This window comes from Schistocerca piceifrons, chromosome 5 (assembly GCF_021461385.2).
Source record: "Schistocerca piceifrons isolate TAMUIC-IGC-003096 chromosome 5, iqSchPice1.1, whole genome shotgun sequence".
Lineage (NCBI taxonomy): Eukaryota > Metazoa > Arthropoda > Insecta > Orthoptera > Acrididae > Schistocerca > Schistocerca piceifrons.
The window spans coordinates 196,026,411-196,050,705 of record NC_060142.1 but is presented as its reverse complement, the minus strand read 5'-3'; the positions used below and the strand labels follow the sequence as shown (position 1 = coordinate 196,050,705).

Genomic DNA, 24,295 nt, shown 5'->3' with positions numbered 1-24,295 from the left:
TTTGCTGGGAGTGGGAATTATTCGTTTTCCCGCTGGGAGGTAATGGGTCTACAGAGCTCGGCAGTCTCGTAAGGTCGGCAGATGGCATTTCACAGTGTTTCAATACCAGGGAATGAGGTGGTAGCCAGTTTTTGTGTAAACTGGTCCTCTTTCCCGAAATGCCTATTCTGGGCCGTTCCTGGCTCTAAATCGCTAGTTACAGGCACGGATACCTCCCATCACCATTGCTTTGACTTGAGGGTCCTTGACGGTGACATTTTCCTTTTTGTCCACACATCAAAGAGGATGCCACCTTACGGCACATACCTAGGATGAGAAAGTTCATTGCTTCCCTCCATAATGACGCACTATCCAATGAAAAATAAGGGCTCCAGATGCGGTGAAATTTGTGCTGACGAATGGACAGAGACTGTTAGAAACAAGTACCAACCTTTTTCGAGGTGTGAGTGGTATGTTTCCAGTGCTTTCTTCTGTTTCTATGTAGAATCCACAGTAGGATTCAATCTACTCTCTAAGTAGAGGTTGGGAATTAGGAATGGGGGGGGGGGGGGGGCGATATGGAGAGAGTTCGGTTTTTAATAGTATATTCATTTCCCGGCTTTAGTCTGATGCTGACTGGCGTCCTCTCGCTGCACTTCAAGAAAATAAGTATCGCTCAGGTAGTTGCTTAATCCATATTGCGAGCAGCTGGCATTTAACTCTTTATGGTTGTAGCTTTTGAGAGCTGGTCAGTTTTGGAAGAGTTAATTGAGTTTCCTTTCTACAGTCTTCCGATGAAATGTGGATCCCATAGAGCTTAGAATCATTTTATTTTAGTTTGCAACAACTTAAAGAACATTGCCTTGTACTGATCATTCTCAGTTTTTCAACTGATTAAAAAAGTTTTGTAATCTGTAACTTATATTTTGATATCCCTAATATCCTACAACTTCCCTATGGCTTGCCTAACCTTAAGTAATAAATATAACCAAAGACATTTCTAGGATGTCTGCTTCATTTTAACGAGTTTCCGTTGTGTGCAGTGGTTTGGAAGGAATCAGGCGTGCAAAGGTGTTAACAAGTGTCATACGCTCACAGGTTAGCAAGAGTAATTGCTCTAGAAGCTACTAAGCCATACTTTAACCTTTTCCTTCTCTGTTAATTGTGTTACTATTTGTGTTAATTGTTTGCTTCAACATCTAATTTCCGCAGGCACTAGGTCAGCTAATAGCACGTGCCCTTCTTTACGACAGGCAGCCATTTCCAATATACATCCAATCACAGCAGTCATTTGTCGAACATATGATTGTCAGTGGAAGTTCATGCACCTACATCTACATGATTACTCTGCAATTCAAAATTAAATGTCTTGCAGAGGGTTCTCAGAATCACCCTTAAGCTACTTCCGTAGCGTTCCACTCCCGAAAACCGAGCGGGAAAAACAAACATTTAAATCCTTTCGTGAGAGCTCTGATTTTTCTTATTTTAATATGATGGTCATTTCTCCCTGTGTAGGTGGATACTAATAAAATATTTTCACAGTCTGAGGGAAAAGCTGATGATTGAAATTTCATGAGAAAGTCCTGCCGCAGCAAAATACGCCTTTGTTTCAATGACACTTATCCGTGACACGGTTCCCCCTTTTTGCGGTAGTACAAAGACCTTTGCCGACGTCCTATTTGATGCGGATGCAGTACTTGTCCTTTAATCAGTTATTTGCACATTTCATTTAAAATAAATAACACATAAAGGTAGTCAGCCCAAACTAAAATGGGAAACAAAGATCAATGTGATTACTTATGTACTTTATGTAAACCACAAACAGCACATAACGCTTTGGCGATTCGACGATGAATGACATATACGTCTTCTCAGTCTAGTGAAGCACAGCTTAAGCTTCTCGAGAGATGAATCGCAATTAAATGTACCATGACCGCGATAGCATTACTCGGTCGCGGCAGAAACCAAAATTACTTACGTGTCATAGTTGATTATTGGACTGGTACGCAACCGCTTGTCGTTGGATGCAGAATTAGTTAACCGATTTGTAATTGATCGACTTAAGCAACAAATTCCCATTGTTTGTTAGCATGTATTACCAAAGAGATTTACCACAGTAGAGAGCTGTCGCGTCTCGCATTAGTGAAGCGCAGAATACTGGATCACATTCAGAGTTACACAGCAAAACTATACAAAACGGGACGTAAAAATTTCAAAACCAGTGCTATGAACGTAGAGTGGGTTTCTCAGGTGTCAATAATAGTAATTGGACAGAAAATATTTGTAGCGGCATTTGTATTACTTTCTACCTCGTATACGAGCAGTCTTTTCACTCTTCTTTGGTACCGTCTACGTTTTATGTATATTAAGAAATAAAAAATAAAAGGTGGTGAAGGAAAAGTAAAGTTTAACCCTGTGAAGGAAATTCGAACCATCATGTTGTTTTCCTCACTTAAATATAGTCCCTTCATTCTCCTTACTGACGGCACATTTCTTGGGAATTCACAGCTAGTTACCAGCACAAAGTCACATCTCGTACATGCCTAGCATGCAGCTATTTCATCTGAGGTGACGTTGGTGAATATATTGCACCTCTGCTTTGTATTTGAAACAGCCTGCCTGCACGGATATTCTGGTAAACATTGTGTAGTATTTCACTGTACGTACTGTATTGTACCTCCTAGTAAACGTCTACTGATTTTTCTCGGTACAGACAGAAAATTTGTCTATAGATGTGTCTATATTAACTAGACAAAGTGTTTTTATGGGTGCCAAGAATAATCGCTGATATCAATAGGGGCACCTATCCTATAATATCATAGATCTCCTTTCGAGGGCAGATTGTTTGTGATGATATGTGTGTATGAAAGGAGGTGGGGTGGGGAGGGAGAGAGGGCGGTACTGATGAAGATGAAAAGGGAGGGAAACAGTGAGAGGGAGAAAGAGAATGAATGAGGGAGGGTGGGAGGAAGAGGCCGTGCTCCTGTGAAAATTCTTATCAAGAAATTAATCTGTTGATGTTGATAACACAACATAAATATTCCTACCTAAACAAGGACTACTCCATGCTCACCCCCTCCCTCTCCCCCCCCCCCCCACCACACACACACACACACACACACACACCACCTGTCGAAAGATATTAGAGCACATAATACTTGGGAAAGAAAAGTAAAGAAAGATACACCATGCACAGACAGTGATCAATGTAAGACGTAGCTACTACGGTACGAAGATCGTGTTTTCGAAATTAGGCACGTATATACAAAAGGGGAGAACGTAACTTTGAAATTTACTATAAAATGTATACAGCAAGAGGGTTGTTTTGGGGAAGGAGACCAGACAGCGAGGTCATCGGTCGAATCGGATTAGGGAAGGATGGGGAAGGAAGACGGCCGTGCCCTTTGAGAGGAACCAACCCGGCATTTGCCTGGAGAGATTTAGGGAAATCACGGAAAACCTAAATCAGGATGGCCGGACGCGGGATTGAACCGTCGTCCTCCCGAATGTGAGTCCAGTGTCTAACCACTGCGCCACCTCGCTCGGTTATACAGCAAGAATTAGGCTTGGTTGGAATATGTAAGTTACTGCATACTACACAAAACAATGGATAAATAAGTAACGTAAGAGGTTGACATATCGTCCTGGGGAAAATGCAACAACGAAGCCGAAGGGAAATAAAGAAAACCGAACTCGATTATTAGGGAGTTGTGGTGAGTACGTCGCTCAATGTTTGTAGAAATAAGGTGAATAAATAATGACACACATTCTTCAACCGCAGTGAAATATAATTAAAATATCCTGCCGTCAGTCACATTGCAAATGCTGCGCTGTTTCAGGGCTTCAGTGAAAGTAATATTGTTTGTGTATGTGTATGTAAAGCCGGAAAAAGGAGCTGTAAATTATGTAACAGGACTATGATTTAAACATAAACATAAATACATAGTATCTCAACGAATTGTTATTTTGCACATGGCAGGTGCGGTGTTTAGAATACAGCAAACGAAGATGTTATACGAAAGGAAACATTGTATTGCGTTATCTCAAGATGTGTGAAAGTTCAGAACACATCTTGGTATAAATAAGCCTGAACTGTGTCTCGCTGCTGCATTGCTTCCTGTAATTCAATTCGTAATGGAGAGTTCAACCTCAACTAACATGGATTAATTAACGTTTCTGCCCTCATTCATTCCCGAGCTTTTCCGATATGTCTTTCCCACTGTTGTAACGAATATAGTATTTAGATAATCCTTCGCTGATCAGCTATCTAGTCTCCTTACATGAAAGTAAAGCAAACTGGAATGAAGTAAACGATAAGACTGCCTCTGTAGAGGAAGAAATATTTTAAGCAAAATGCAGTGAAGTGCTAAAAATTTGAAGTATCCTCGACTAAAAATTACTTCGGCAGAGTACCGTGTTCACTGGAATGAGAAGAGAAATGTAGGTGCTAACTAGATGATGCGCGTCTTTGCGGGACGGTGCCGTTTGTTTAGTTGAAACTGAATCACGGAGCTGCGCTGAGCCGTTCTACAACTCCCCCCTGCTCGTTCTTCTGCGCGTCAGCAACGATCCATTTGGCACGCTCGTCGCCCATCGCCTTAACAGTTCAGTTTGCACCCCTAACTTGCCACCGTCTAGGTTGGAAACTTCCAAAGTTACGGCGTACCAACTTCCTTCCACGTGAGGATCAGCACTGCGTTCGCACGCGGAAAAGAAATATTTTACACCTGTTTCCCCGTAAATGAGTTTCAGAATAAGACTGCACGAATCATGTTCGCTGGTTTCTGTTTAAAGTCATTTTTGTATGAGAATTGTTATTTACAGCATAATTCATTTGTGAGCTTTTTGTCAGCTTTGGGAGTGGCAGAGTATAGACCAACGTATAATATTCAAATTCCGGCAGAACTGTATAGACGAAGTCACAAAACGTAAGAGACTCGTTATAAGGAACCACGACAAAAAAGAGACGTAAGCGATTTGAGACTTATGCTTTCTGATTTGCTAGTGTTCAATGATGAAACCAGGTGGATGTTTTAGCGATTAGTTATTGGTATACTTCTAACGGCCAAAATGCTTAACATTTATTTTCTCAAATTGTCTTCTCTTTTGCTTGAGGTAAATATTGGCTTGAAGAGTATATTGTACTAAGGACGTCACATACAGCACAGTACATTGTAGCGAAGGCGTCGTTGTACGATCCGCAGCCAGATTATTACCACCCAACGTAAATTTTGGCACAAGCAGTTTAGGTTTCTATGTTAAAATGGGGGCTCGCCCACCTTCTACAGTGTAAAAACAATTTTTAACCATCAGGACTGTTACTCGAGAATCTATAACAGCAATCAAGACAAAAATACAAATAATTATATTAAACATCATTGTCCCTTTCCTTGCAATAGCGTCCTCCTAAAGCGTGCCTCCACATCATCGATCCACGGTATAAAACAAACCAAAATGAAATGGCGAATGCAGCCCGGGGCATTGGTTGCGTAACAGCTACAGCCAATCGTTAATTCGGTCCACACACCTCCGAGAAGTCACACGAATATAGACACATAACTAATTCACGTGACACGGATGGTTCCTTCTGCAGGTGTGTGGGCTTGAATACTGTTACTGCGAAGTTGCCAGTACTCAGTAATGGATGAGCCATCTATTTTTGGTTTGATCTATCCGCTACATCCGTTGCAAGCACATATAAGAGGACATGGGTAAATGGGAAGTGACCACGAATTGTAGCGTATTTATTTTTTCTCTTGATCGCATTTATAAACTATTGCGTAATAGTTCTGCTGATGGGGACTTGCCCTTTTGAAGCGCCTCAATTTTGTGTTTTTTACTGCGAAACGGAGTTGATCCGAGATTGTAACAATGATTGTATCGGCCATTACGTCGGGTCCCTAATGAATAAAATCAGAGTTTGCGTATGTTACATTACATTCGCAAACAGACTTAGGTATGTACAGTGCTGCCCCGCAATATGCACAACGAAGATGGAGAACGCATTTTATAAACGTAATATAATAACACTGGGAAGAAAACGGCACTCGAGGTGGTGTGTGAGCACTATGTGTGAGAGTCGTGTGTGAATGATATGAGAAAAACTATGTAAACCAAACAAAATATGTCACCCGCAGGACACGTGGCGTTGTTCCTGTCTGTTATCTTCACTTGCATTGACATTGGCCGTGCATACGGCTAGGAAGAGAGCCCTTCGTCCTCTGTTCCAAGTAATCAGAGACATTTCCTAAGGCATTCAGTTCGGTTGAGTTAGCGTGAAGTCGAGGTGTGACAGGACGGCATAGTGTTCGAAAACCATGATCGTGTATGTGTGAACAGTTCTGACAGACGGGAGTTTCTACAGAATACTCACAATGAAGATGTTTAAGAAATGGCTTCACTTAGTTACTGGGACTGACGAAATAATCATTCTGACAAATCCCCATGGTAATTAGAATGAGTGGGACCTATACCATAATGAAAATAACGAAGTGACTGACAGTTAAGCAAGGGAGGGGCGATGTTGTCGCTTAACGTTTGTCACTGCACACAATATAGATGCGACAGCAGCAGCTGGACATTACTGTTCTGGACACATTCATGCTCTGACCATTACCGTGCGGTATTGAGTTCGCTTGGCAGAGCACTTTTTTGCGCGCTTTTGCAATCCGTGTAAGATACCATATGACGTAAAATAAACAGATCTCACGAGGAAACAATGCAGATGAGCCAGATTTGTTACGTTAGTGGCCACAAGCATCGCCCGAAAGTGAGGGTGGTAACTGACAAAAGGGTAGCACTGCGATACGACAACAGTGGACAGATTAGATGGCAATTCTGTGGTTGGTCGTTGGTATTGCAGTTATCACGTAAACACCTAGATGTCAATCACTTTGGTTTTTAGCTCCGTCTGTAGTCATGGTACGAAAAACACCGCCAGAACGTCAAAGAACATTCTCTGACCAGAACTAAGCGCCCACATTGTAGGTTCGACGCCTCACGAGGTAAAAGCCACAACGCCTCCCGTCAGTTAGCGTCCAATGTCTGTGTTGTTTTGTGGACTGAAGATGTGCATGTTTCTATATCGCTATGATCGATGGCTGTTTGCGAGGTACTCTATTCAAAACCTCCGTTTCACGCTGGTCCCTTCGCTATGTTCGCTCGGAAATTGCTCAAATGTAACTGCGTTAATCGAAAACTGCAGCTCCTTCAGAGATGGAAAATGATTTCCACTGACACCACATGACACTCTTCACCAGTTACCGTCTGGTATCGCGCGCCGCGGAATTTGAATCCCCACCAGACGTCAGGACGTCGAAGAACCCCAGAGGTCTCTGCACCATCGCGCCGTAAGCTGTGGCACCGCGCGCGTCTTGGCCCGCATTTAGTGTCAGTTCGCTACAGTGGAACACGTGGTTCCAGCTGCCAATAGCGGCGCCCACGATATTTAAGAGCCGGCCTCTCTCTCAGCCACCGACCAGCTACTACTGGTAACCCCAGATGCTCGACCCGCCGAGAAACAGGCAACCGCAGGGAAACCGTACTGTACACAGCACGCAAATCTGCCTCACACACCCGCTCCACTGTGAGCTGATCCATGACCGATCGCCCACTAATGTATGACGACCTTGAACTGTTACAGAGACGCAGCAGCTGCAGCAGGCCCTACAACGAGCTTCCTCAACAACAAAGGTAACGATGCACGATACCTCGCACTAACATAACCACACCTTGCATGCACTGTCGCAGCTAGCAAGCCGCTACTGCCCTTACTACCCGTCCTAGGGTGGCAGAGGTTTTTCCATTGGCGCTTGCCTTGGCACTTTTTTTCCTCTGCCCTTACAACCGCCACCCTTAGATCGCTTTCGTCCAGTTACTATCTCCTGTTGGACCATGTAAATGAGGAATCTTACCCAGCCCGCATCCTGTGACTCCTGATTCAAAAACTAACATGTTATACGAAGGTGACAGTAGAACGTTTGGTTTGGTTACCACGTTGGTGTGGGCGTGGAGGGGCCCCATCCTTGGCAAAATCAGCCATCGAGTCTAATCGTTGCGTGAGTCTCGACACATCATCTCGACAACAGACAGCGTGTTTATCGTTCTTTGTTTTCATTAATAGTGGACGTCTTGGATTCGTTTGGTTGTCTCTGTCAGTCCGCTGCTTCTTGCGTGTTGTCGTCGTAAGGTCTCTCTCCATTGTCCGTCGTTGTTTCGCGTTAGTCCTTTCCGTTCGTTTGTTTGTTCGCCGGGCGCTCTCCGTTCGGCTCCGCCGCTCTCTCGCCCACCCCGGGACCGTTCCGGTCGTGGTCTCAACAGGTTACAATATACCGTCTGTTAACTTCTGTTCGTGCGTCGTGTTACAAGGCGAGGAACTTTGGATACTCCACATTGATATAACTTCATTTTTAATGTGGTCATGGGCACGTCCCATCATGAGAGTATCTATCTTTGCGTCACGTCTCTGCGTTGACCCATGTTACAGCGCTGATTCCACACAACCGACTAGTTAGTGCACATTGCTTCGCCGGCGTGACTTCGTCACCAATGGAATGGTCTCTATGTAATCTTTATCGCTCCAAAGCGAACACTGTTTTTTTCTCAAGGGGTGACTTGTATTTGGTCAGCTGAGGTTGCTTGCACCATATGAAACCCCTCTGGCGAAAGCGACTGCGCAAGGCTTTGTATTATATATTCATATCAGATTGCCCTTGCATATTAACTGCGATACTTATCAACTGCAGTCGTGAAATTAGTTTGTACTGGCGCGTGAAGACGATAGCCGCTAGATTATCTGAATGTGTATTTAGCGAGTGTTGTGCACAGGCGTCCTCGTCATGACAGTTACGAGCACGAATGATTCACAGCTCGGTCGAAATCTCAGAATTAGGAGACAATAGGTTGATTGGGAATAGCAAAAAGACTACGTTGATTTCTTAAGTGGCATCAGATTACTTGCAGAGGTGTACAATTACGTCTGCACGTTAAACGTAACTATTTAGAGCTTACATCAATGACTTTCTGACAGTATGCCTTGCTGTTGTCACCCATGAGAAGAGAGTATGAAGAGAGCAGCCAATCAGTAACTTTTGTTATTTGAATATAGTTGAATTTGAGTATGGTCCAAAACACCTTCAGTGTGTCTGTGAGAAATGGATGTAAAGACAATATTCGAATGACTCATCTTGCTGTAGTTACGTGCTCTTAAGATATGGTGATTAAACATTCTGATGTGCTTACCTTTAGGGATTCTGTGGTCCTCATGAAGTTCTTTCGTCTTTGATCAATACGTGTTACACAAAAACTTACAATGGCAAGCTGGTTCGCATGTATTTTGTTACGCTCCTATTTACGAAAAGATGAAACGACCTAGTGACAGATTGGAATAGAGCAGATGTGAAATGAAGAGAATAAAAATATAGGGCCAATGTGAGCTCTCCAGCAGAATCACACCATTTCCTTTGCTATGTTTCTAGCTTATCTCTGTAGTGGCGATATTAGCTTACTTCTACTGCATTTACTACAAAATATCTGCACGTTTTGTGAACTGCCAAAACGTTTGCAGTTATTCTGACATTGTGTGAAGATCAACCGTACAGAAACACAAATAAATTAAATTTTTCCTAAAAGTGGTGCATACGCAACAAATACGCTAAGGTTGACTACATAAAATTTTCTAGTGCCGTAACAAAATACTACAAACTTAACTAAACATGGACAGACGATCTTTCTCTCTCTCCCAGTTTTATTCACTGATACAGCTTTTCTTCACTGTTTCCATATTCCACACCCACGCCTTAATCATCCGTGTGCACTATCTTTCACAAGTAATCTAAGTAAAATATTATACTCACAGTAACCCAGTTCATAAACGTAATAGCATGAGTTTCAAAGCACACTTCTGTAACTTTTCCAGCAGCATAGGTTATTTTCCACAATTTATTTGTCTTCTGATTTCATTTAGGAAAATATAGGTTATTGTACTTAGGATGTCACGGACAGTGTGTTTCATTGTTACAGCGTTGTCGCTCTTCAATTCGCAGCCAGACTGTAATCGCCTACCTGATGTAAGAGAGAGTCTGTAATGGGAGGGGTGTAGCCTGTGGGACGGGGTATACACTATGTGATCAAAAGTATCCGGACACCTCCATGAACATATATTTCTCATATTAGGTTCATTGTATTGCCACCTACTGCAAGCTACTCCATCTCAGCGATCTCAGTGGTCAATAGACATCGTGAGAGAGCAGAATGGGGCGCTCTGTGGAACTCACGGACTTCGAACGTGGTCAGGTTATAGTGTGTTACTTGCGTCATATATCTGCGCGCGAGATTTCCCCTAGGTCCACTGTTTCTGATGTGATAGTGAAGTGGAGACGTGAAGGGACACGTACAGCGAAAAAGCGTATGGGCCGACGTCGTCTGTTCAGTGACAGAGACCGCCGACAGTTGAAGAGAGTCGTAATGTGTAATAAGCAGACATTTATCCTGACCATCACATAGGAATTCCACACTGCATTAGGATCCACTTCGAGTAGTGTGACAGTTAGGCGGGAGGTGAGAAAACTTGCATTTCATGGTCGAGCGACTGCTCAGAAGCCACAGATCACCCCTGTAAAAGCCAAACAACACCTCGCTTGATGTAAGGAGCGTAAGCATTGGACGATTGAACAGTGGAAAAAACGTTGTGTGGAATGATGAATCACGGTACATAATGTGGCGATCTGATGGCAGGGTCTAGGTATGGCGAATGGCCGATGAATGTCGTCTGCCAGTGTGTATAGCGCCAACAGTAAAATTCCGAGACAATTTTGTTATGGTGTGGTCGTGTTTTTCATGGAGGGGCCTTACACCCCTTGTTGTTCTGCGTGGCACTATCACAGCACAGGCCTACATTGATGGGTTAAGCACCATCTTGCTTCCCACTGTTGAAGAGAGATTCGGGGAAGGCGATTGCATCTTTCGAATGGTTCAAATGGCTCTGAGCACTTTGGGACTTAACACCTGAGGTCATCAGTCCGCTAGAAAATAATGGCAGAGGCAGGATACGAACCTGCGACCCTAGCAGTCGACCAGTTCCGGACTGAAGCACCTAGAACCACTCGGCCACAGCGGCCGGCATGCGTCTTTCGAAACGATCGAACACCTGTTCATAATATACGGCCCGTTTTGGATTGGTTACACAACAACATCCCTATAATGAACTGGCCTGCACAGAGTCCTGACCTGGATCTTATAGAACACCTTTGGAATATTTTGGAACGCCGACTTCGTACCAGGCCTCACCGTCCGACATCGATACCTCTCCTCAGTGCAGCACTTCGTGACGTATGGGCTGTCATTCCGCAAGAAACCTTCCAGCACCTGATTAAACGTATGCCTGCGAGAGTCGAAGCTGTCATCAAGGCTAAGGGTGGGCCAACACCATATTGAATTCCAGCATTACTTGTAAGTCATTTGCCGCCAGGTCTCCGGATACTTTTGATCACATAGTGTAGATCGAATCTTCTGTTTCAGTGAACATCTGCTCGACAAACAACATTCTTCAGCACCAAGTGGTATCTGGAATTGAGCACTAATGCTATCTTAGTTGATAGTATATGTTTGTTGATAAATGACAAAATATGCTCACGAGATATGCACCAAATGCTTTAACTATTATTTCAAAAACTTTTAATCGACAAAGGTAAGGAAAGTTAGTAATTCATTTTTTCGTTTTAGGATTCACAACAATTAAAATCGGTGGACAAAGCCCATAACTTCGCTTAGGCTGTTGCTTCACTTCATTTGACAGTATCGGGAAATTTCAGTACAGCTAGCATCAGCAACGTGTTTAGTTGATATACCGATGACATGTATAAGCACCGGTATTTTAGAGGATGTTAAGTTCCCTAGTGCTGCTGTGGACATAGATTTTACAGTATGCCCTACTGCTGGGCTGCGATGAAGTCAAGATGTGATCCCCTGTGCATCTGAGGATGGCAGCGGTAAGAGCCCGTAAATCGTTCATTATACAAAAGAAATAAATAAACTGACGATTGTTTTCGGCGTCAGTATCAAATTATCTCAGTTTATCATAAGACTGAGTTCCCGCGTTCCATCACGATAGAAAGTTTACGTATAGTTACAGCTCTCTTTAAATGCGCTTAAATAGTGAGTACAAAAGACAAATGGGCGGCTGTTTACAGGATCAGCATTTTATATAGAAAGCTTCTAAGACCATATTAATATTTATTTGTAATACTGAGAAGTTTTATGGTGTGCGTCGGTCACCGAAAACCTATAGTAGGGAAGGTGAGTTGAAAAAATAATTTTTTGAAGCGTTCTGGCAACTGAAAAAACAGTTTCTCGAAGGATTATGGTGAAGTATAGTGTTTCTCTAAACTAAATTCTGTACCAGACTGTGAAGAATTCTATACTTTTGATACGGTGCTGTACCTCGAGGATAGTGTACACAGGAACATATGATGTTCCTGCTCTAGAGAGTGATTTTAGCGCCACATGAAGGAGCGATCGCTAGGGACCGCCATGAGGAGCATCCTGCGTTTCCTGCTGTATTTTTTTGTCGTGAGACATGAAGTGGTGTGAAACTCTTCTGAAACTGCGAAGGTTAAAACAAAACAGGGTGGGATGCTTAGTGATGGAATGAATCTTATTCACGACAACGCGTCATCCTGTACTGACTATCGAAGGAAGAACTAAAACCGTTTGGGTGGACGGCTTTTGAGTATCCTTCTTGGAGCAGAGAGTTGATGCTAGGTGACTTCTTCCCCAGCAGGCTGTCTACTCAGCCCCTCACGACCGACGGTGAATTCAAGGATGCTGTCAACAACTGGCTGTGTAGCAGACGGCACCATTATCTGATGAGTGGTTAAAGGAGCTGGCATTACGGTAGGACAAATCATTTTAACTGGGTGGCGACTATGTGGAGAAGTAATTTCGACATGTAAATACAGATTCTACAAAAAAATCCCTTTTTATTATCCGATCAGAAGTTTAATTGACAATAGCTCTGGTAAACCAAGAAATCTATGATATCCACTGCTTAATGAGGGAACCATTATTTTCCCACGTTTTGGAGCCTAAGTACATTTCAGATGCATATGACGTCCGGCTTAGGAAGCTGTTCGTATGTACCTTGGCACGAATTCGCTCCAAGACAAAGACCGGTAAAACCTGTAGAAGAAACAAGGTAGGTCGCCAACACCGATTTAATGCTGAATACGATAGACACATGTAAAAATGACATAGAGTATAATAACAAATCTCTAAGCATTTAATGAAGAAAGTTATATCCTTAAACGTATATTATTCTCAAAGGTTGAAGCAGATAAGAGTAAAGATCTGCGCTGCATATTTTTTCCAACTTAAGCTGTGACAATTCGAAATGTTCTGAAACAGCTCATTTATGAAACACACTAACGTTTACGCACACAATGGATGATTTCACATACTGAGTTAAGTTGGAGAACTTTTAAGCGAGTTACCATGATTGCATATTATCATTCACCCCACAAAGAACCTAATTATGAAGTGGCTTCAATGAATATATGACTAGGAAACAAAACAGCAGCAACTTTTCTTAAGCAGATAGCTTTGCAGTCATTGATCACACGGTTCTGTCACTATTATGAACGAGCTGTGCGGATACAGTACTGTGCCTTTGGCCGATGCTAAAGTAAAAATGACAACTACTGTACGTCGTCCAAAATCGCCTGTAGATAAGACATTATCTATACGCCTGCTACACAGCCGTGTTTTCGTTGAAAATGAATAATTTCAAACAGCTGCAACTTGCTGTAATTGAGCTCAGTGCAAAGGAGAGCTATCAACCTTCCGGGATCAGCAGGTGGCTGTAAACTGTGCCCAAAGATGATCTCAAAAACATGTATCAAATGGCTCTGAGCACTATGGGACTTATCTTCTAAGGTCATCAGTCCCCTAGAACATGAACTACTTGAACCTAACTAACTGAAGGACATCACACACATCCATGCCATAGGCAGAATTCGAACCTGCGACCGTAGCAGTCGCTCGGTTCCGGACTGAAGCGCCTAGAACCACTCGGCCACCGCGGCCTGCAAAGACAATCTGTTAACGTAAAATATACACCAGTGAATGAAGTTGTTTACAGGAGCATAAACAAGCGCAGTCAGGGAATACAGGTGGAGGACATTCACTGCGGCTACCGAGTCGATTCCTTGGTGAGTGGACGAGAGAATGAAACACGTAACAACTCACTAAAAGAAGGTTATACAGTAACTGAGGAACGAAACATATAACAAATACAGAGAAGCTACAGCGTAATGGTTACAGGAAAATGTGTTAGTAAATTGAAGAAAAGAAGCATCGGACGGCCACATTCAATACTGAGGAGAGTCAAAACAATTTTCTATGAGCTTAAAAACAATGCAATTAACATCACAAGTGCAAAAGGAATCCTACTATTAATCGCCGTGGACAGAGCGGATATAAGAAAATTGTACATTGATGGCTTCACGGAAGAGAAGGAAATGTCTTCTAATCTAATAGAAAATGAAATGGATATTGATTTGGAACGTATATGAGATCAATACTCTAGTCACAGTTTAACAGATGTCTGAAAAAGTAACAAACTAACAATGTGGAAGGAATGGATTTTTAAAATCGCTGTGGAAAGTGGCAACGGAACGATTACTCATATGTGTTGAATCTGTGTCACTGGAGACATACCGTACCATTTGACTTTCGGAAGAACGCCATTCTGAAATCCCTAAGACACCAGGGGCAGATAAATGTGGTAGGTATTGCACTCTCCAAGTCGGTGACAAGAATAATGTAGACGAATGGGGAAAGAAGTGGAGGATCTGTGAGAAGATGTTCAGTTTACCTTTAGTAAAGGTAAAGGCACGAGGGAAGCAGTTCATATTGAAGGTAAGGTGGAATAAAATTAACGATACTTTCACAAGATTATTTATGCGGCCGGAAGCCAATTCCTCTCTCGTACATACTATGTACTATGAGTACTACACTCAGGTAAAGGGTTTGGCGTATAAGACAAAATCGAGGCGGACCGTATCAGGCCACTCTGACAACTGACGATATAAAAAGAAAAAAAAAGTAAAGAACTAGTTGTGACTAATTGTGAAGAACTGCGTACAACGGAGTGCCTCTTACAGTTTACAAAGAGCAGTTGACGTATGGGTTCAGTGCTGGAGAAAATGAATAGCTTTTACTGCCAACAGTTTGTTTACAGGTACCATCAGTTAAACTAGATTTTCAGTCTGAGGTGCAAGTAATAAGAACACAATCACTTTCTCGATGTTATCACGACAATCCTTGCGGGTAGAATCTTTGGTTTTCTGTTTTAGTGAAATCCACTACACACGAACGTAGTTTGGAGTAGTAATGCTGAGAGTGAAGTTCAAAAATGCTCAAATGTGTGTGAGTTCTTAAGCGACCAAGCTGCAGAGGTCGTCGGCCCCTAGTCTTACACACTACTTTAACTAACTTAAACTAACCTATGTTAAGAACACCCACATACTCATGCCCGAGGGAGGACTCGAACCTCCGGCGGGAGGAGCCACGCAGTCAGTGACACCGCGCCTCTAACCGCACGGCCAATCCACGCGACGAGAGTGAAGTGTTTTGAGATTTATCTTCTTTCTCTTAACATACCACTATATCTGAATGTAATGAGGTAAGCGATATTATGAAATTATTTATGTACTGAATGCGCCAATATTCATAAACACTTACTCAAACCTGTGAACCAGACTTTATAGGGGAAGGCGGGGCAAGATGGGAAAGCTAACTTTAAATCCTTACAAAAGGGACAAAAACAAACAAATTCAAGTAGGTTTGAATATCATTTGTTTGCTTAACCATTGAATTACAATAGCATGCAAAGAAACCTGCAAACTTTGAAACATCCCCTTAGAAAAATTATAAATGACTGTGCTTAGACTGACACACAATATTTTTAGCGCAACGCAATCTGACTTTTAATAATCCCTACAAAAGAATGGCCCTGACTAACAATAACCTATACCTTTCATGAATCACTTACCTCACAAAAATCTTCATTACTCGAACTACTGCAATACAGCGAGCGCCAATACTGACAGCTAAATAAAAGATTCTAACTACTGACGTCACTAACTACTAATAGGCATGGTTAGCAAATGAAACATTTTGACAGAGAAGAAACGATGTATTGACCTTAATAGTGTTCAAAAGTCATAATATATATATATATATATATATATATATATATATATATATATATATATATATATATATATCAGTTCATGACATCCAGTCTTACAAATTGACTGTCTCTGATGGGCACACGTCCAGATCATCCGCTCTCAAAACTCCGCCATCTCTCTCCCCACATCCACCACTGCTGGCGGCTCACCTCCAACTGCGCAACGCTACGCACTGTTAACAGCCAATTGCCCAACACTACAATAGCAAATTCCAACAATGCAAACCAGCCACAGATTGCACACAGCACAGTCAGTGATTTTCATATAGAGCGCTACATGGCGTTACCAACATAAAAACCTAAACAGCCTACTTACAACACGTTATATTTAGTTAGAAATATCTCGATTTGAAACATAAACTACGAATTTCCCGTCTTGCCCCATTTGCGGGGTAAGATGAGGAACTAGCATGCATTCATCTCAAGCTTAAATAAGGACTGAAATAACGAAATCGTGTGACGATAAGGTTTCGTAACATGGTTCTGCGAATTTTGGAATCAGGTATTACGTTTTATTTAGGCCTCTTACTTTCACATAGTACACAAGTGTGGACAGCCTCGTCGTCAACACTTTCTATCCATGCACAAGTGTCGCGGGCCCAACGTCCGCAGCTAATACACCATATCCAGCCTCCTCCAGAGAAGTCATAGCAGTATAAACATTATTCACTCTCTTCCTCGTTGTCATTCGACCTCAGTTTATTATCCCTTGAGCATGAAGGGGTGGTTAAGACGTCGGTAACGTTCGTCACTTTTTCGTTGTCATTATGCCCTTTTGGAAGAAGAAACTTCCTAGCAGATTAAAACTGCCAGGAAGTTTCATATCAGCGCACACTCCGCTGCAGACTGAAAATGTCATTCTGGTCTTTGAGAAGAGTTTTCGTTTACATGCAGCACGTTTGGGACTCCTTTCGTTTAATTTCTTCAGATAGTTCACTCCTATAAAGAGATTCGGTTATAACAATGGGTTTTCCACACCTTTTAGATGGTTTCTTTTTCTTTTTTTTTTTTTTTTACCCACCTTTGGAATAGATAACACCATTTCAGGGCTGGTAACCTGAAAGTTAGACGAAACAGAGGCGTGATCGTCAGTTGTTAATTTTTCAGGTGTTTTACGTCTTGACATCTCTGGTATTTCGTCTTCCGTTTCTGTAACTCCAGATGTGTGAGCTCGATTAATGTCTGTAGTTGAACAGGGAAGGTAATCACTTTCTTGAAACACATTTCTGTTTACAGGCCAAATGCCTGCTTTCCGAAACCCGTTCACTGCTGTGGACATTGTAGCTGAATGAATGAGGGCTTTGCCGAACAAACTGGCGATCTGATGCAGCATAAAAACTTTTCCAGGATGGGAGCGAAGCCACGATCTTACTAACAGGTTTCAGAAATGCCACGTCCAAAGGTTGGAGACGCTGCGAGCAGTGTGGTGGCAAACACAGCAAGACAACCCTATTTTCGGGGGGCCACATCTATCAGTTCTAAATTCTTGGTATGCGTTTTGTGGCCGTCCAATATGAGACATATTGGTCTTTCCTTTGACGCTCCAGTAAAAGCAATAAACTTCTTAAACCAAGTCAAAAATAGTTCTTTCGTCATCCAACCAGTTTTTTGGACTTCTAGCCAGGCACGAGGGGGAGGCCAGTCTCAAACGCTTGTTGCATTCGTTTTCGAGGATAATTTAACATAGGTGGTACGCAGCACCCCGACGCTGAAACACAGATTTCTGCTGTCACAGTCTGGCCTCTTTCTGTTTGAAGTAACTGCTCCCACCTGTCTGCACCCTTTCAAAGCAACCACCTTTGTGTGACCTTTTGGAATGACTGTTAAACCAGTCTCGTCACAATTGAAAATTCTGTCTCCCGTAAACTTGAATGTGTCTAATTGACTTTCTAACAGATCGAAAAACCGATCTACAGCAACTCTATTAAACCCCATCTCGTTAGATTAACGTGGCCTCTGGTTTTCGTATTGTTAATGTAGGATTTCGTGCAAGAAACCCATTTAACCAATCTCTTCCAGCATATTTGGCTGCAGTAATAAGCGGACGTTTGATGTTGTTTCGTTCAGCTAGCTGAAAAGCAGGTTCACAAAGTTCTTTAAGTGTTAGGCCAAAATACTGTGCTTCCATCTGTGTTAAGTAGTCCTTAAGTTCTGCTTCTTGTTCTGGGGTAAATTCACTAGTGACTGGCTCTAACTTTTTCACAAGTGCATAGCCAGGACTAGCACGTTTCTTTGCCACATGTCGTTCAATCGTTGAACTGTTGAGCAGCCCTGAAAGAACCCATATGACCTTCTATAACAGCATTTACAGCGCCTTCCATTGACTCCAATGACCAATCTTGCCTAGACGTTTGTCGCCGATACTTGCGAACCATCTGAAATAAAGCACGTGGAACGTACTATTGAGTCAGATCACTCCTGGTAATCTATATTATATAGTGAATACCATATTTCCAATAGTCAGTCGTTAAAGCATACCAAGAATACTGACTTTGCACGTTTTGTGTTTTTTTATTCACCATATAGCCTAAGGCACTCTTTGTAATTAATTAGGAAACGTTGGAATAACGAATACCATTCTATTTACAATTGTATTCAACGTATAATGTACGTGTTCAAAACCCGCAGTGAGGTAAACTCATGAACGATAAGAACGTAATGGTTGGACAAATAGTAGGGGCAAGAAGGGGAAGCTCCCCATGTTGCCCCACCCCGTCTTGGCCCCTACCATGCTGTCAGCTTATGTGACGCTTACATGAACACTATTTAGTGAACATTGACTACTGACACAGCAGTTTGCTGTTAATAAGACATACTATTCAGTGCTATATATACAGTCTGGACAAATGTTCACGAAACACGTTTTACGACCTCGAAAGGTGTAAAACATTCCAAATCAGTATAACAATTAAACGTACCTTGCAAAGCTCACAGAAACCGCCGCGAAACTAAGGTTCAGCAATGTCGAACACTGAGACCTGTGTATTGATGATGCTGACGTAGCTATCCACAGATGGCAGCACCCTAACTGTAGATTATAGCCCTTCCCCGTCTTACCCCACCTCCCCGTCTTGCCACGCCTTTCCCTGCGTCTTCATAATGTGATTTATTCATACTGCAGCACAAATACATCAAAGGAAGACATGAACTGTAAGCAGTGAAGTAGCAGCAATACTTTGCTATTGTGGATACCTTATTGTCCTTCTGCCAGGAGCACGTGCCCTTCTTGTTGATGATTTTACAGGCAAGGATGGCATCCTCGCGTGCGTTGACCTCCGTGTATTCCGGCTGCTGCTCGAACCGTTGCAGACCTCCAGCTTCAAGGATACCTGCAGCACAGAATGAGGATCACCGCTCAAAAGGAGCTAGTTATAAAACTGAAAAGAAATTACTCAGAAAAATTATTTCACGCTGTTGTAAATTAGGGACATGAGAAAGATAAGCGTTTAATCTTCTGTCGACGACGTCCGTGGAAGGACTGGGAAGGAAATCAGGTGTATTCATTCAAAAAAAGTTACCAACCTAGCCTTAAGAGTGGAACGGTATCCGTGGTAAGTGGAATTCTGTAGGCCCCCTATAGGAACACTTCTCCTGTCTACATTATCTCAACGTACTTTGTACAATATTACTGTATATAGGGCAGCCAGAAACAGCCTGAAAAGGTTGTAAGGGCGTTGCAGGATAGGATGTGTTGAGAAATATTACGAAAAAAATATAATAGGGTGTGCTGTTTTCGAGTTAATTAGCACGGAAGTAAGCAAATCATATCGATGTGCGCTGATTCAAGCAACTCCACCGATTCAATTAAAGTCAGTTGTTCTCACAACATAGATCATACCGCACGAGATGTTCTGACTTTGGCTCGGGTTCGATCCTTTCTACCGTTTCAGGTTGCTCTATTGTTCGGTTGTAGGAAACCATACGAAGGTCAGGTTTGGTGGCACTGTCTCTGGCGGCCCGTTGAATTTGTGCTAACGTTAATGATAATTAACTCGAAAGCGGCGCAGAGTGTGGAATTTTTTGTTAGCAATTATTTTTAAGCACAACTTACCATGCAAAGTTCTTACATGCTTTTCAAGCCGTTTCAGCCAACCCTGCTTAACTCTGCCATCTCAGTACCCATACTTCTTTATGTGATTTATTGCTGGAATTCCTGACGTTCATTCAGTGACAAATAAACAGGGAAGCAATCTGCACTTGAATAACTGTTCTTCAAGCTTTGACAGAAGAACGTGCACCGTTCAAGAGGGGTGATTTTCAGTAAGTTCCAGCGACATTTCATAAAATTGGGTGATAAACTCCCAAGAATCAGAATTAATGTCGAAAGGTGTTCTTCCGACTCATTCCTTTTCTTTACGGAAATTCCTCGCTGTAGTAAGAAACTTTTCCCGTAATGTGTTACTTATACGTAATCTCTCACAGCTACTCTCAAGTATTATAAATACGTTAAGCCTCTTTTGTATAGAAATTTTCCAATCAGCGTTTTGTACACTAAGTACTGACGTGGTTCATGAGGAGATAATTCGATTTAGCATAATAGCACTGAACCACATAAATCCAAGAAAATGAACAAAATAACCAATGACCTCAAAATATTTCGCAAAAATTAATTTCATAGTCCTACAACGATCCTTAGAAACAACTCACGGAGAAACATTTCGTGTGTGACATGTGAAGTGCATGTCCACATATACACTCCTGGAAATTGAAATAAGAACACCGTGAATTCATTGTCCCAGGAAGGGGAAACTTTACTGACACATTCCTGGGGTCAGATACATCATATGATCACACTGACAGAACCACAGGCACATAGACACAGGCAACAGAGCATGCACAATGTCGGCACTAGTACAGTGTATATCCACCTTTCGCAACAATGCAGGCTGCTATTCTCCCATGGAGACGATCGTAGAGATGCTGGATGTAGTCCTGTGGAACGGCGTGCCATGCCATTTCCACCTGGCGCCTCAGTTGGACCAGCGTTCGTGCTGGACGTGCAGACCGCGTGAGACGACGCTTCATCCAGTCCCAAACATGCTCAATGGGGGACAGATCCGGAGATCTTGCTGGCCAGGGTAGTTGACTTACACCTTCTAGAGCACGTTGGGTGGCACGGGATACACGCGGACGTGCATTGTCCTGTTGGAACAGCAAGTTCCCTTGCCGGTCTAGAAATGGTAGAACGATGGGTTCGATGACGGTTTGGATGTACCGTGCACTATTCAGTGTCCCCTCGACGATCACCAGTTTTGTACGGCCAGTGTAGGAGATCGCTCCCCACACCATGATGCCGGGTGTTGGCCCTGTGTGCCTCGGTCGTATGCAGTCCTGATTGTGGCGCTCACCTGCACGGCGCCAAACACGCATACGACCATCATTGGCACCAAAGCAGAAGCGACTCTCATCGCTGAAGACGAGACATCTCCGTTCGTCCCTCCATTCACGCCTGTCGCGACACCACTGGAGGCGGGCTGCACGATGTTGGGGCGTGAGCGGAAGACGGCCTAACGGTGTGCGGGACCGTAGCCCAGCTTCATGGAGACGGTTGCGAATGGTCCTCGCCGATACCCCAGGAGCAACAGTGTCCCTAATTTGCTGGGAAGTGGCGGTGCGGTCCCCTACGGCACTGCGTAGGATCCTACGGTCTTGGCGTGCATCCGTGCGTCGCTGCGGTCCGGTCCCAGGTCGACGGGCACGTGCACCTTCCGCCGACCACTGGCGACAACATCGATGTACTGTGGAGACCTCACGCCCCACGTGTTGAGCAATTCGGCAGTACGTCCACCCGGCCTCCCGCATGCCCACTATACGCCCTCGCTCAAAGTCCGTCAACTGCACATACGGTTCACGTCCACGCTGTCGCGGCATGCTACCAGTGTTAAAGACTGCGATGGAGCTCCGTATGCCACGGCAAACTGGCTGACACTGACGGCGGCGGTGCACAAATGCTGCGCAGCTAGCGCCATTCGACGGCCAACACCGCGGGTCCTGGTCTGTCCGCTGTGCCGTGCGTGTGATCATTGCTTGTACAGCCCTCTCGCAGTGTCCGGAGCAAGTATGGTGGGTCTGACACACCGGTGTCAATGTGTTCTTTTTTCCATTTCCAGGAGTGTACATGGGTTACACATTACGACATGCAGATCAAACCTGAATCTGCGCGTGAATTAAACTTTACGAAAAAATGGTACGGAAAATCACTTGGAGGAGAAACAAAGAATTACGAGGAATATTCATGGTCCAGAGAAAAGGGACAGAGACAGATTGAAGTCGATTGAAACAACAGAGACATTAACAAAACTGGCAGCAATCATTAAAAAACGAAGATTACAATTTTATGAGCATTTTCAATGACTCTCGACAGTAAAGTTAGCGATAAACATTGTAATCTATATAGGAAAATGAAAGATTCTGCTATGGGTCCACCAAGTTAAAAAGGACCAAGAGAAAGTCTTGGCAGGAGGAGAGAAGGAAAGGTGGAGCTGCCTTAATTTATTTTTATTTTCCTCGAATTTGTGGCCTTAAGAAGGGACGTTTCCATGAATGTCTCTAGTTATATCAACCGACCTTCTTGCACTAAACACAAAACACAATAGGATATGGAGTGAGCTACCCCTCCTTAAAAAAGATTGTATCCGCTCTAGTTGTCGATGCCTTGAAATTGCTTCCCCTTTACTCTGGGTCGCCTTCTACTTTCGTGGCCGCAGACCATCTGGTGGTTTGCTTATTTGTAAGGACTGCGATTTAGACGCTTCGGTTAACAAGCCATTCAGTGCCCGGCGTCAGCAGTCGAAGCGATGACGCGCAACGCCTCACAGACGGCTGACCCATTTCGAAGGGGGTCTACTCTCTCGTTAGGAAAATTGCGTCCTTAGCAGAGTCTCCTCCAATGTCGCTCCTGGCCTGTTCAAAGGCAATTTCAGGCTTTCTTCTGTATAACTCGTTTCAGCATTCAATAAGACGAGAAATAGAGGAGGCAGTCGAAAAGTGTCGCACAAACTGAACGCAACGTATCATTTGTCAACACTGAAACTGTGTCAATGATACATTTTTTGCGGAGTAGTGTAGGTTTCACGAAAAACAGCGAGTTGTCTGTCGAAATAAGGGTGACGGAAGTTAGGAAAACAAGATTACTCATCCACTCAATTATTCATATTGTGGCTACAGTTTTGACCACTTACACAAACCAGTTATGTGTAAATACGGTGTTATCAGATACTTCAGAATGTCAGCTAACGTTTCTAGGTCATAAGTACATTATTTGTTTAATAAACAAGATGCTCCACTATTGATAATGTGGTTTACATATGATGAACTGACTATAGGGATTTAAATATTTATATGAAAAGTACGACATGTAAAACGAAATAAATTCCCAGTAAGTGGGTTTACCAGTCTATTTGCGAAACTAAGGCACAATTAGAATTTTACTGTACGAATGTGGGAAAATGTGTATGACATACATACTTTCTCCATAGCCTGTAGCGTCGTCCGGCCTCCCACGCCCGGATTCCCGGGTTTGATTCCCGGCGGGGTCAGGGATTTTCTCTGCCTCGTGATGACTTGGTGTTGTGTGCTGTCCTTAGGTTAGATAGGTTTAAGTAGTTCTAAGTTCGAGGGGACTGATGACCATAGATGTTAAGTCCCATAGTGCTCAGAGCCATTTGAACCAACGTCTTTCGGCTATATACAGCTAGCTTCAAAGCGACAGTCTCATAAGTACGTATCTGAGACAAATTTCAGCATTGAACCCTTGTTGTGTATTCACACATGTAGTTGTATGAAATTGCAGCTGACTTCAGACGTGATTTCCGAACTTATAGGAAAAGTTTAACTGTCTTCCCTAGTAGTTTCCGAAATAAACAAACCCGTGAGTCGACCTTAACGCAAATGTGTTCCAGTTGTACACCAGTATCATGAAGCATATGATATGAGCGTGCTACTAGAATATCGAGCTACTGGATACTGAACGAAGGGATGTTCCCCTTAACTGAAACTTAAACGCTATTATGTCACTCGTAAAACGTGATAGGTAAACCAATTTTTATTTTGCCCATGGCATATATA

At 43.1% G+C, this 24,295-nt stretch overlaps 1 protein-coding gene across 1 annotated transcript in view; it reads right to left on the bottom strand.

The window, feature by feature from the left end:
- Positions 1-24,295, bottom strand: part of LOC124798888 (irregular chiasm C-roughest protein) — a 397,241-nt gene that overhangs the window by 258,469 nt on the left and 114,477 nt on the right. Inside the window, exon 4 of the mRNA XM_047262420.1 lies at positions 19,421-19,557. Coding sequence (XP_047118376.1) covers positions 19,421-19,557 — 137 coding nt within the window. The remainder of the gene's footprint in view (positions 1-19,420; positions 19,558-24,295) is intronic.